This window comes from Aythya ferina, assembly GCF_964211825.1.
Source record: "Aythya ferina genome assembly, chromosome: 2".
In the NCBI taxonomy this organism is placed as follows: domain Eukaryota; kingdom Metazoa; phylum Chordata; class Aves; order Anseriformes; family Anatidae; genus Aythya; species Aythya ferina.
Window position 1 is genome coordinate 8,576,974 of NC_140297.1, and position 14,936 is coordinate 8,591,909.

Below are 14,936 nucleotides of genomic sequence, written 5' to 3' on the forward strand. Positions count from 1 at the left end.
CACCTATCCCAGGATGCTAAACACAGAAAGTAGGTTGGGGAGGTTTAGGTGGGATAATAGGAAAAATTTCATTACTGAAAGGTCTGTGAAGTATTGGAACAGGCTGCCCAGGGAAGTGGTTGAGTCACCATCCCTGGAGGGCTTCAAAATACCTGTAGATGTAGAGCTTGGGGACATGGTAGTATAGGTTAAAGGTTGGACCAGATGATCTTAGAGGTCTTTCCTAACCTGAATGATTCTCTGATTCTAAGTAAAGTTTAGGAGTCACTCCTTTATCAATAGCTTCCTTCCATTATCAGTCAGTGCTTATCTTCCATACCTAGAAGTACAGGAGAATACAGGAGAAATACAGGAGAATCCAGGGAATAAAGTCATAGTCAGCAACAGACAAAATAGAATGAACATGGTACACAAGAAATTCCAGAAAACAACTGTAAAATTTAAAGTTGAACACCTGTTAAGTTTTAGAGAGATTATCTGAGAACACTAGCAGGCAGGTCACTAGAAGAAAATATCAAATCTGCAGCTAATTTTTTTCCTACCAAGGTATAACACTGGATAGAAAGTTGGCCAAGCAACAGATTCAAAGGGGAAAAAAAACAATCTAGGAGCTACTGTGAATCACAAACTGAAAAAAAAAAATAAAAAATCGCACTGGGATGTAAAAGCAGAAACACAGCCTGAAATTAATGTGAAGTTTTCCACCATACTTTCAACACTCAACAAGATCTCTGACAGCAATGCATGTTTGTTTTCAGATGCTTGAAAGAGATGTACAAATGAAGCAGTATGTGAAAAGAGCAATGAGAATATTTTTTCTACAGACCTAGTAAACATGACTTATGAGAGGAAACTGACAGAACCAGAATTGATGGGCTTAAGTAGTTAAGACAACATCTCCAAGTCCATAAAAGTCTACCAAATGAAAAGAGAATTCTCTGGTGTCTCAAATAAAGCAAAACAGGGTTAGACAGCAGCAAGGTATTGAGGCTAAACTCTAGGAATACAGCAGTGAGGCACTGGAAGGTGAATGGGAAAGAATATGAAATAAGTTTCTGTTACGGGGGCCTTGTGAAATAGAAGAAAGAGTGGTTTGACAGAAGTGACATGGAAAAGACAGATGGACCAGCTGACTTCTGTGACCCTTCTGCTTCTTCCATACTTCCATGTTGTTTTGTGTTTAAGAAAAACCCCTAATTCCTCAGAAAAAAAACAACTACAGAAACAGACATGCATCGTGTTACGGTGCAACTGCACACTGAGACTAGGCAAACAAGATTACCCTCCCCATGCTGTTGACAGGTGCACCAGCAACAGTTAAACTGAGATCTACGCAGAAAGCTGACAACAAAGCCCAGAACACATCAACAGATTACTGCAATTATCCAGAATACCCCAAGAAGTCCACAGAACACCCTGAGGCTCACCATGTGGCTCAGTATTTCGTCTCAGGCAGTTTCAGCACTGCAGCTTTCAGCAGTGCACGGTTGCCCACCCCTTGCCTTAGCACCTGCTGCTAGCACTTAGAGCAGCAACAACTCAGTACCTAACTTGTAAGAGGTCCATTAAAAGCAGGGAATAAATGGACCATCCATCTTAGAACAGTCAGAAGCAGCAAAACTATGTTCTGAGTTGATCTGGAAAACAAAACAGAGTGAATGCAACAAAGCTCACTTCATTTTTTCCCTCAGTAACAGCCAGAAATGCTCTGATCGCCCTCCTCCTTTCATCTGTAAAGACCAGGGAAGAATAAGCCTTCCTCACTTGTGCTTTTGCTGCCCTCTTTATGGTATTATGACTGAAGTTTTCACATACAAGACTGCAATTTCTTCTCCTCCAGTAAGTCTGTTTCTAGATTCGTTTTTCTGTTACTTCCCTTCAACAGCAGTTTAGCCAGATTTTGCTGACAGCACTTCACAGTGAACAGAGCACTCTGCTTTCTCAAGTCCCCCCTGGTGAAAATAACTTTTAGGGTGGAATGTTAAAATGTATTTATATGGAACAGACAAAATTACTGGGCTTTTATCCTATATTAACTTTTTCTACATAGACAAATGCCAAGGAAGTAAGTACTGAAATTGGTATGCAAACAAAGTCTTTGCTCTTGCTGCATCCATGTACTTAATTGACAGAAGATATTTCTAGGACTTGCTTCTTCAGTAAATTCACTGTTTTGAGTATTACTCCAAATTAAAACTTAAACAGAAGACTAAAGTGCAGAACCTCAAAGCTCTGCCAAAACAGAGCCCAAAAGCCATCAACCAGAAAAAAGCTAACAAAAATAACTACTCCATTTTTTTCCATTATTGCAGTACCTAAAACCCTAATGAAAGGCCGGATGCCACTGCGCTAGAAGCCATAAAGAGACTGAAACAGAACAATGTTAAGACTTAACAGCCCATTTTACTGAGCACTATAAGGCTCTGAATATAATCCCAAACCACCAGGTTCTAAGGACATGAAGGGCCAGAAATAAAGGCAAACGTGCAAGTACACATTTACTGCTGACAGGTGTGCATACCCCTCTCCTTCCACGTACCCCAAGAACATGATACAGCTGAGACGTGGGCTTTTCCTTTGGCCATTCATATATAACCACAATAAAACTCCCTAAGCAACAGCCATTCAGGGCCACATTCCCACATTTACTGCTACAATTTGGTTATGGACTGCATCGCTCCGTAGTTTTTATCTGTTCCTTTCTCTTCTGAGTACATAACAACATCAGCACTTTTAAAAACACCCTTTTACGGACACCTGGTTCCAAATGGAAGACTTATTTCCTAATAGTGCAACTTCTCTATGGGAAAGAAGAACAACACAACACGAGATTACACAAGTGTGAAAAAGTAGCTAATTCCAAGCTTTTTTTTTTTTTTTTCTCTCCCCAAAACAGCCTTAAGGAACAGGGAGAAGAGAGCTTACAGAAATGTGACATAAACAACTGTACACTCCCATCCTGATAAGGGTAGGCTGATAAACACATTTATTATCTCTAAATGCAAAGCACAAAAAATCACCAGCCTGTATCACATCACAACAATCCCTTTATTTCAACTGTAATAGTTCTGCTACTTGGGGTTTTGACGTGTAATGTTTGGTGTATCTTTTCCATTCGGAAGCCAAGTCATTTACGAAAAAGTTTCTTCTCCTTAGGTCAGCTGATTGCCCACGACTATGGCGTTTCGTGCTAACTGGTGAAACCTATTTGACATGTTGATCAATCAAAACACCTGTAAAGACCTCAATATATATTTCTTTCTGATTCAATGCTTTCCTTTCCTACAGCTCACTCTTTGAGGTTAATTCTCTTGGGGATGCAGAGAATATACAGGGTATCTTCAAAACAGACAAGACACAGTGAGATACAAAGGCATATACATGTACCTTGAAATACTAAGCATAAAACTCCAATCATAAATGACTGAGACACATTAAGACCTGAATCCCTAATACGAGCACCTGGATTCTTGGTTATACCACCTCGTTTTCCATTATGGACACCACCACCCACTACCCTTCCGAAATGAGATCTCCTGCCTGAGAGCATTCCTCCCTAGGCTTGGCACTGTTCAGTGCAATCATCTTCTGGTATCTGTACTGGAACGTACTGCTCTGCTCCAGCTTCTCCATCTCCACAGTCCTTATCATAATGGTCTGAGGGAAAAGATGCACGAGTTTCTTTCTATAACAACAGCCAATCATCATTCCTGTGATCCAAAGAAAAACTGAAACTAAGATGAAACCATAATAAATGGTAAAATGAACTACACCATCCATATGCTCCAAACAAGTTAAGCATAAATCTAACCAAAATGAACAATAAGCGTCTGCCAAAGGCATGGACAGACTACTCCAGTAATAGAAATACTCCCCCTATTTGTTAACAAAGTGTCATTTATAATACAGAGTATGGATATGAGTTACTGTGTGCTTCTTCTCTGTTTCGTTTCTCAAAAAGGCAGTAAATGGACCATTCTACTCAGAACCACCATTTGCCCCCTTACTGCATTCCAGCATTTTTTCCGGATTCTCACAGTTAATTATCAACTTCCAGCTAAAATGGTTGAGTCCATTTGATGACAATTTTCTTGCAAGTTTCTTTTAAGAAGCTAAAATAGCCCAAGGGAGAAGAAAAGCAAAGTAAAACAAAGAAGCTCCAAGCATGCTACGATCCTTGCAGGCAACACCCATCCTATCATTTTAAAAATGTAAGATGCACATACATGTACATACATACACCTTTAATGACTGGATGCTCCCTATTTTAACACATTTGCTACAAAACTTCATCAAATTTGAACTTAAAGGATACGGTAGAAGAGCTCCACAGCGAACAGACAAGGTCACCCAGGAAGGCTGAAAAATAAGAAATGTAAAATGTTAAAAAAACTCTGCCTGCATGAATGAAATATAAGGTCATGTCTAAGTTTGTACTACACCTAGTTTGAATTTACATTGCATCTCTCAGCTTTAGAGTCTAAGTGTTTTACAGAGAGTTTACTAAGGCCTAACAAAAGAACCATTCTGATTGATTTGTAAAAGTTAAGAAAGACTTCTCAAAGATCATGCAGTAATATGGGAACAGTTTTCTTGTCCTTCTGTAATTCCTTGAACACTGTTTACAGTATTTATTCATATGCTCTCCTTTTTAAGTTCTCCCTGCTCTGAAAAACAAAACAATAACAAAAAAAAACAAACAGCCAACATCCCCTGCCTTACACTCATGACCAAGGAGTGAGGAACTATAATCTTACACAGAAAGGGGTCTCATACAGTTTAGAAGTGAAAAGGGGGAAAGAATGACATCACATTTAATATGACATAATTTTTCCTCCAAAAAACAAATATATACATATAAACATATATACACACACGCATATATTGTGGTAACCATGTTTATGGTGCCCCAATTCCGGCTATTCTCTCTCCCTTAAAAAAAAATGTATTAAAAATAATAGTTCAATATTTGACTTCATTAAAAAAAAAAAAAAAAAAAGAAAGTGAGATTTTTCTCCCTTAAATTTTTCTCTTCCTTACTCTCCATCCCTTTTCTCTCCGTAGCAAGCTACCTTCGCCTCTAACTCCCACTCCCTCGATATTAAGTCTAATCTTCTTGGTTATAGATCATGCTGTGATGTTTTCAGGTCCAACTACGTGACATCACTGAAAGACTTGCTGTCTTTTTTTTGGCAAACGAAAGAAAATTTAGTTAGAAGTGCTCCAAAAGAAAATTAAATTGTTTAAGTAAAAGGAATTTGACAGCAGAAGGCACTGCTAGGACACTGATGCCCTCCCTTCCCACGAGAGTGGCTGCAGTCTTCTTGTTTATAAGACTGAAATTATGCCACAAAACCCCTTTTATTAAGGGGTAGATATTAAAAATAGGAGCTCAGCTTAAAATTAATCAGCACACCCACTATAACCATAAGGTCTCTAGCTAAGCACCCTTAATTTTTGGGAATTTGTTAATTCATACTTCTACACTGCCAGATGAACTCTCATGCTACAAGCCATCAGAATTCACTACTGTCACCTGCAACCATATGGACGCAATAACCCAAAACCATGTACTGGCAGAGAAATAATAATGATTTTTTTTTTTTAAATCATTCGTGACTTGCAGAACAACAAGCTCACATTTTCAAATATGAAGCCTGTAAACTCACTGGAAAAATAAAATACCAACAATTTTCAGAAACATATAAAACGAAGAGGGGAAGAAGTTTTTTTTCTAAGCACTTCTATTGTTTAAAATTAACAACATACACATAAGCAGAACCCAGTAAACCATTCTGCACGTTCCCAATTATGTGTTAAAAAAAAAAAAAAACAGACAAAAAAATATTATTTATATTTACAATTTATTTTTTTTTGCATTGCCAGAAACTTATAAACTTTCCCATCAGAAACATCTCTAAAGTCAACCTGAACAGGCCACGATGTCACAGAAGACTGAAGGAGGAACTGCCAGGCAGGAGAGAAAAACAGGGAATGGACCACACACACAACAGTAAAACAAACAAAACATGGAGAGATAACAGATACAGAGTAATGAGAGAGAGAAAGGAGAGGACCCACTTGTAACAGATGTCTACAACTCAGGATAAAAGTTCATGAAACAAGAATAAAAAATGTTAAAGATACATTTCCTTGGACATTATCTGGAGAGGAATACTTTGTGTTACAACGAAGTGTCTGTGTCAGTACTTAACCAAGGTTCTGGCTGAGCCACTCACCTTTACCACTGGGAGATCGAAAACTTCACGAGACTCTCCAACTTCTGGATTGTCCCCGTCTTCCGAAATAATATGAGAAGCAAGTGCATTGTAAGACACCTCCTTGGCTTTCCCAGCCTTCAGAAGCTGAATAACCTAAACCCGAAAGAGAACAGGGAGAAGCAAATGATTATTATCACCTTTATTTGAGAAAAATAATAAAGAGAGCAGACTTTTTAGTGGAACGAGTACAGCTTCCTCGTTCTGTACAAGCAGAGAGCACTCTTTTTGTGGTAGGCAAATGCATCCCTTTTAAATCTTGGTTTCCAATAGTTTGCAACTCTGCTGCATTTTAATGACTGAAGCTGGAGGTTTACTTTCCAAAGTAATTTAGGCTTGCATAGGAATTGGGATGTTCTGCATTTTTCCAAAACACATATTCCTTCAAAATCTAGTTTTTCTCAGGCAGACTAAAAAATCCCCTCTCCTTTGCCTTAGATTTTCCAGTCGTTAGCTTCAGAAGCCTCTGAATATACGTTGAGCAAAGTACAGAAAGGAAAAGTAACCAAGTCAGTAGCTATGGAAGCAACATGTGAAAAAAAAGCAAAAAGGCAAACACAGATTAAAAAAAAATGGATATTAGAAGGATTTGCAATTAAAAAAAAAAAAAAAAAAAAAAAAAAAAAAAAAAAAACAGTGTCCTGAGAAGGGGCAACTTCTAACAAAGGGCTGCTGCATTGGGAAAAGAATTGATAGAGGATTAAGAGTATTTCAATATCAGAAAATGCAAAACCTCTTACCACTTACAAAACACATCTTGTTCCTGTTTTTAAAAGGCCAATACAGAAAGTGTTGGTTTAAATGTTATCATTCTCCCTGCTCAATTGTAGAGGTCTGTGCGATGAGTCCAGTCCAGCCCATACTAAACGGGACTCAATTGTATGACAATAAAAGTAGCACAGAAGGCTGGGAGGGTGAAGAGGGGGGAAAATGATCAAAAAAAGTCTGGAGTTCAAAGCTGAAAATTTCAATTCAGATTATTCTTTTCTTTTATTATTGAAAAATTAGTAGTTTTACTACTGGTAAAACTTTATTACTGGTGCTGCAACTCCAATGGAAAACATTAAATCAAAATAAAGTGTTTGAAAATAGTAGAAATTTAAAAACATTCCCAAGGAGGAGGACACAAGCTCATTGTCCTGCACAGCTCTCCCCAAATGCCCTTTGCCTGTCTATATTTATGGGGACACTAAAAAGAGGAGACTGGAATGAAAGCTGTGCATCCCAACCTGACAGCATGAGGAAGAAGTTGCAACTAATGAAGCAGAAATAGGATTTTTTAATATCAAAACAATGCTGCAAAGAGTTGCTCATGCAAAAAGTTCTGCTATCATCAGGTTTAAGTCTAAACACCATAACTGTGATGAATGATAGTGCCCCATGATTAAAGTGGTTCAGAAAAGACATTTAATAACATGGCTTATGTCAGCTTCAAAACTCTTCCCAGAGCATGTGACTTCTTCAGCTGAAGTAGTGGCAAAACTGTGAAGTTGGACTGAAAGATCTTCCCTGTGTAAGTGCTTGCATGCCTGCAGCTGTAACCAGGCAATAAAACACTGGCAAGCCTCAATATGGTCCTGCACTTCAGACGCCAGCTTAAACCCATTCAGAGAATCTCCATTTTTGGGGCATATAAATTCCCTCTTCCTTATCTCCCACTAAATCTTGAGTTAGAAGAAACAGGAAGAGTGTGAATCTTTGAAGTCAGGCAATGGGCATAAAATAATAATAATAAAATGAGATAACCAGAAGCCAAATACCCTGCTCAAAGTCCTCATGCTACAAGGCGTTATTTTCTCTTTCTTTGATATTGATTTTAACCAGTCCGACCAAAGCTCAACGGTTTGGCTTCACATCTTTTAGGAAAGCAGGAAAAGCATTTATGAAAAGAAATAATCCTAATAGCTGACATCTAGTTATCGCCTCCGTCAGGTGAGGACAGCCAAGTGCACATCCCAGAGGAATGGGCTCAGACGAGTGCCAGCAGCCCAGTTCTCCCTCATTTGCCAAAGAACATCCAGGCACGATTCCAGACTTTTGTTTCCCTTCTAGTTTATGCTGTATACATTTTAACAGGTAGTGGGTATGCTGTTATTCACCTGAATATACTATGATTTGGGTTTTTTTCTTTCTTACTCTTGGATTTGTTTTGATCAGAGTGCTCGCTTGTGCTAGGCCTGTTCCAGTATTTAAGATAACTGATGTTTGGAGAAAACATTTAGAAATAAGCTGCTCAAAGAGCGCTCATCCCCAAAAGATGAAGGAGGAGATCTCTTTTCAAACTCATCCTAACATCCATTGGTATAAAAAGGAAGTAAAAACTTCAAATATACTTGCAACTTTTATAAAAACTACCAAGGCTACAGTCAACCTGCAACCCAGAAAAGCCACCCGCAAATGGGTGAGAATTTCGTGTGCGTGATCAGAGCGAGCTGGAGCCTCGTGGCAGTGACATTAAGTGCTATGAGGAATGAAACAGGAATGAAACTTCACATGTGAAAACTTGCTGAAAGGAAAGCCTGGTTACTCGCTCCGTGGCAGTGCTGCTGACTGCCTCGCTGTGTCAACACAAACCGAACGAGGTGCCTTTTGGGACGCTATTCATGTAAAATCTGATCTACCAGAGCCCCGTTGTTACTTGCAGTCATCTTTATATACATGATAATGTTGCTGCTATAGTTTTAGATAGTTGTTATTCAGACACATTTACAAATATTTCATGTCTGAGGACTTCAGGTTGGTGTTTTTTTCCTGTTTAAGTGCAGAGCGGGGCTGTTTTTGAGGTATAATCCTGTTGTTTTGGGGACAAAAAACAACTCAACAGGTCAGGAGCTGCAGGACCCGGGTGCCCAGCACCGACTGGAGCACAGCACCCAGGGCAGAAACCCCTTTTAACTTCCCCGTGGAACCCCTTCCCACCCCGCCGCCGTCCCAAAGCACCACGAGCGGCCAAAACACGGAAACTTTTTTATTTATTTCCCACACAACCCGACCCCACAAGGCCGAGGGGAGCCGGGAGCCTCGCACCACAGGGCGGGAGAGGTGTGAGGGGGGGAAGAAGCGGGCGGGGCGCTGACGGGAGGCGGCCGGGCGGGCGGTGCGGAGCGCCCCGGGGGGGTCCCCGCCGCTCCCCCCGCCGCCCCGGCCCCGTCTCCCGCAGGAAATCCCTCTGCCCGCCCCTCCTCCCCTCACAGGGCTGCTACGGGGCCTGCGCCGCCGGCCCGAGGCTCCCATGGCGGTGGCGGCGGCGGGAACGGCCGTTAACAGTCGCCCCCCACCCCCCTCAACGGTCCCTGAGGGGAGGCGGGAGCGCGCTCCCCCCCCCCCTCCCCTCAGGGTGCGGCGCGAGAGCCCCGAGCCCGCGCAAAGGGAAAGGGGGGGCGGGGGGCTGGAAGGTTCCATTCTGCCCCCCCCTCATAAAACGGGGGGGGGGGGTGACAGGAAAGGGGGGGGGGAGCCGGTACCTTCGGGTCGATGTCCCCCACGGTGAAGAACTTGACGTCTTTGAACATATCCTCCGGGACTTTCAGCTCGTCCTCGTCCGCCGACATGGTGCCGGCCGTCGGGACCGCCGAGGTGGCGGCGGCGCCACCCCCCCGACCCCCCCCCGGTGCGCCGTCCCCGTGAGGAGCCCTGCGGGGCCCGGGTCTCCCTCACGGCGCGTCCCCTCCCCCCGCCGCCGAACCGCGCGAGCAAGGCGCGCGCTGCGGGACGCACCATCCCCCGCCGGGACGTAGGGGGGGCGAGGGGGGGAGGGGAGAGCCGGTTCGTCTGCGCGGCTCCCCAATCCCGAGCTGCCGTCCCTTCTGCAGCAGGGCGCCGGCCGCCGCCGTTCCGCCGCCGCTACCTCCGCTGCTCCTCCCGTCTCCGAACCGTCCCGGGATGTGGTATCCGGGCCGGGCTGTCCCCCCCCACGTTACGGAAGGCGATGGACTCGCCCGCGACGACAGAGGCGGGCAGCGGGGATACCCGGACCCGCCCATCAGCGAGCAGGCGACGGGAGGGGGAGGGGGGTGAAGGGAGCGCGCCGCCATCTGGCCACGCCCTCGGGTGCGCCGAGGCCACGCCCCCTCCTCCCAAGCCACGCCCCCCGCGGGAGGACCGTTACGGGCCCCTCAGGGAGGCTGAGGGGAGGGAGCCGCGGGCTCCCCGCGCTGAGGGCGCAGTTCCCTCCCTGACGGGGTTCAGTGCAAATACAGTCTCCGCACCATGTATTCTAACATCCAACTCATTAATAAACATTCTGAATGCTACCTAAACAGAGTTTTTCCCTCCAAAGCCTTCTCAGAGAACCTGTGTTGATACTAAACCACTCGAACCTTGAGGGGGGTGCACGGTAACTAACATTAACTGGTCAGAAAATTGAAATTAGCACCCTTTATAGTCATCAGAGCGCTTTCAGAGCCTCTCATCTGGCATATTTTACACATCCGTGCGTTAATGTGCATAATCCGTGCATTAACGTCCGTAAACCTCACTTCCCCCACCCCTCATATGCTTTCCAAAGAAGTTTTGGACACCTCATATTATGTTCCTATAGACATTTCCCTCCCATACCGAAGAGCAATGCTTTGAGATGGCATCAAAAGGCTTGCTGAGATAAAAGCACTGCACATCTATTGTTGGGGTCCTATCTACGATGCCTTTCCCAGGAGAAAATTAGATGTATTTAACCGGATCTATTCTTGAAACATACCTGGTAGAAACTAGTAATCTGTTTGCAAATAATGCATTATTTATCCATTATTTTTCTAAGAGTTTAAGTGAAATTTATAGTATACAAGTTCCTGGCTTCCTTTTTATTCTTTTTCAAGGAATTAATTTTATTTGCCTTTCTTCTGTTTCCTTGGATCTTCACATGACATTTACCCCTTTCTACTCCAGATAAGTTAGCAACACTTATCAAAGTTTGCTCTGACCATTTCTTTTCCTATTTCAGAAAGTGATCTTTTCCTTTGGTTGTATGTTTTGCTTTATTAGCTCCCTGATTACCATTTACTTTTTTTACTGAAAACTGAGGTAAAAAAAGCCATTAAACTTCTATATGATACACCTTTTTCATAGTACAGGAAAAAGTATGAATAATCATCTGCTTACCTCAGCCTATCCTCTTTATCTACTAATTCATATCCTCATCTCACTTTCTATCTTTCCTAATAACTGACTCTTGTTTAGGCTCATTTTATTCTGCCCCAAGTATTTTCTGGACTGTTTTTGAAAAACACTTCCCTGAGTGTGTAAGAACACGGTGACCTGATAATTATAATCGTGTTGTTTGGAACAGCTCATCCTTAAGCGTGTGATGCATGAGTGTAGGTTGCCGAGGATGTACGCAAAGTAAAGAGGAAGGCAAATGTGGAACTAACCAAGCTTTTGGGACAATGTTGGCGGAAATGTTGCACAGCTGATGAAACTTTGTGGCTTGGCTCATGCCCGTGACCTTTGCAGTTGGACAGGTTGGCCAAAGGACAAAAGAAGAAGATGATGGAGGATGAAGTAGTGACTGTGGGGCTGGAGCAGCCCCCAACTCAAATGGTGCGCATGTGCATTTGTAGATAAGCTTACACAACACCTAGGAGATGCTTATACAACACCTGGCAGCCCTTAGGACATGTTTTGGCCCCATGTGTCAGAATAGCTGCCAGGTAGGAGGGGATAAAATCGGGACTCTCCAGAAGGAGATGCAGATGTGCTACTGAGGCCAACATTGCCTCAATGCGGAGACCCGTTCAAGCAGTGGGTCTGCCAACTCCTTGCCCTAGGAAGCCAATGATTGGGGAATGCACCGCACTCATCTGTACCTCTGTCATCTCACTGGGGTTGGTATGTATGCAAATAGCTCACAATAAAACTTGCTTATCACATGTGTGTACATATATATATATATATATATACACACCTATAGCTTGTCTGATCTTTGTTGAGCTGAAACAACCAGCTTCAGTCCCCAGAATCCAACTGAAACACCTAAGTTTTGCTTTCCTTTATATAAGGACACCATCCAGCACCCCACAAGTCCAGCCCTTGCTTTCTTTGTTACGTAGTTTCCTCTCTTTCTAACTCCCTTTTTGATCCATTTTAACTCTAAGAACTACTTTGAATTTCATTCTTCTAGAGAAAAATATTTTTTTTTCCTTTCATTTTCTTTCCTTTTCATTAACACTATTGCTTCTGGAAGTTTCTTTCCTTTTGGGTTTCAGTGCCTCTGTAATCATCTTCATCTTCCAGCATGGGTAATTCTCACCTCTTTACTTTCATAAATATCTCTGTCTTTCAGGTTTCTGTTTCACATTTTTCTCTGAATTCTTTTCTCTTCATGATGTCGTTCATTACTTGGCTTCATCTTCTTTCCTAGTGTGATTGCTAAATTGCCCCATCTCATACGAGTACTTTCTTTACATCTAATCTCATATGCCATTGCATATTCCCATTCCACAGAAAGAAAGCCACAATGATTTATCCTCTTGATTTCTCTCCTCGGCCTACTTTCTTTGTCACTATAATGAGTTCCCCTGGTCTTCCTATCCTTTGGGTTCACCATATCCACAGTATTTTTAGTTCTTCACACAACTCAAAGATTGCAAATATTTCAATTATTTCAAATCAGGCACTGTGCTTATACTGACAAAGAAGTGTAATGCAAACAACCAGTGCTTTGAACATGATTTTTAATAACAATTCTCTTTCCTAAAGCTTTAGCTCAAACTGTGCCATTGATTGGGCCACTTTGGATTTTCTGCTAATCGAATCAAAAGAATATGAGAGAAATGTGGTATTTTGAATCCTATCAATTTGAAAATCCTCTACAACATACCAGATATTAGTGATACAAGGTCAGCATACTGCGTTAAAATGCTGAAATTCATTGAAGAAGCAGCTTTCTGGAAAAAGTTTTCCATTAATCTAAGTATATAGTAATATCCTTAACCAGAATTTTTCTTTTTGAACAATTATAACGAAAAGGGAAGGGAAGGGAAGGGAAGGGAAGGGAAGGGAAGGGAAGGGAAGGGAAGGGAAGGGAAGGGAAGGGAAGGGAAGGGAAGGGAAGGGAAGGGAAGGGAAGGGAAGGGAAGGGAAGGGAAGGGAAGGGAAGGGAAGGGAAGGGAAGGGAAGGGAAGGGAAGGGAAGGGAAGGGAAGGGAAGGGAAGGGAAGGGAAGGGAAGGGAAGGGAAGGGAAGGGAAGGGAAGGGAAGGGAAGGGAAAATTAAGTTTAATACCATCTATAGGAATAGAGGTTAAGAATTGGTTAAAACAGCTTTACCAAAATTAATCTGTTTTATAAATTCAATCCTAGAAAGCAAAGGTAAAGTTGAAGCCCTGACCTTGGATGAAGGAGAGGGACATTCAGGTCTCTCTTACTGTTCCTGAACAGCATAAAAGAAATTTCTCTTCTTCTTCCCTCTTCTCCTACTTCACAGGTGGATATGGACACTGGATGCATACGTTCTCTGTATGGTCTCTTGTTGCAGTCTAGACACCTAGAAGTGTCCTAGTTCCCCCTGTACTCAGCTTTGGTGAGGCCACACCTCGAGTGCTGTGTTCAGCTTTAGGCCCCTCACTACAAGAAGGACATCGAGGCCCTGGAGTGTGTCCAGAGCAGGACTACGAAGCTGGTGAAGGGCCTGGAGCACAAGTCCTGTGAGGAGCGGCTGAGGGAGCTGGGGGTGTTTGGGCTGGAGAAGAGGAGGCTCAGGGGAGACCTCATTGCTCTCTGCAGCTACCTGGAAGGAAGGTGTGGGGAGCTGGGGGTCGGCCTCTTCTCACAGGTAACTGGTGACAGGACCAGAGGGAATGGCCTCAAGTTGTGCCAGGGGAGGTGCAGGTTGGAAATGAGGAGACATTTCTGCTCAGAAAGAGCAGTCAGGCACTGGGACGGGTTGCCCGGGAAGGTGGTGGAGTCCCCATCCCTGGGGGTGTTCAAGGAGAGGTTGGACGTGGTGCTTGGGGACATGGCTTAGTGGTGACACTGGTGGTAGGGGGGTGGTAATTCTTCCCTCTAATTATCATCTAAAAATTGTAGTCACAGAGTCAGAATGGTTTGGGTTGGCAAAGGACCAACCTGTGCCACCCCCTGCCATGGGCAGGGACCCCACCACCAGCCCAGGCTGCCTCCAGCCCCATCCAGCCTGGCCTTGGGCACTGCCAGGGCACAGCTCCTCTGGGCAGCCTGGGGCAGGGCCTCACTGCCCTCATTGTGAGGGATTTCTTCCTAATGTCTAATTTTAATCTCATCTTGTTTACCTTAAAGCTGTTACCCCTTGTCGCTACATATCCTGACAAAGAGTCCCTCCCCGCCTTTCTTTTAGGACCCCTTTAAGTACTGGAAGGCTGCTATAAGGTCTCCCTGGAGAATAAAATTAATGAACATATTTTTTTACTTCTTTATGTATTTAGTGAGTCATCTGCCAACAAGTTATTTAATTTCTACTAATTACACTACTTCTAACAAAAATGAGTAACTCAATTTTCTGCATCATGTATGCAATCTAGTTTTACAATCCATAAGAACAGAAAAGTATCTTGACAAAGTATGCTACTGAACATGGCAAACATCCCCTGTATTTGCCAAAAAAAATACATTTTGGATTCTGCTTAAAGGTCAGCATGCAGAATTAAGTCAAATCAGTGGGCTGGTCTGCTTGGTTGTAGCAAGCTGTA

At 43.1% G+C, this 14,936-nt stretch overlaps 1 protein-coding gene across 2 annotated transcripts in view; it reads right to left on the bottom strand.

The window, feature by feature from the left end:
* The window catches only part of PAXIP1 (PAX interacting protein 1), a 34,463-nt gene extending 24,546 nt beyond the window's left edge, over window positions 1–9,917 (bottom strand). The window contains exons 1-3 of one of the 2 annotated variants that reach the window (XM_084511254.1): window positions 9,743–9,917; window positions 6,240–6,374; window positions 4,316–4,359 (exon numbers count right to left, since the gene is read on the bottom strand). In XM_084511254.1, coding sequence (XP_084367380.1) covers window positions 4,316–4,359; window positions 6,240–6,374; window positions 9,743–9,829 — 266 coding nt within the window. In that variant the 5' untranslated portion in view covers window positions 9,830–9,917. The remainder of the gene's footprint in view (window positions 1–4,315; window positions 4,360–6,239; window positions 6,375–9,742) is intronic. The other variant, XM_084511253.1, reaches the window with a different exon arrangement.
* Between the last annotated feature and the right edge of the window lie 5,019 nt (window positions 9,918–14,936).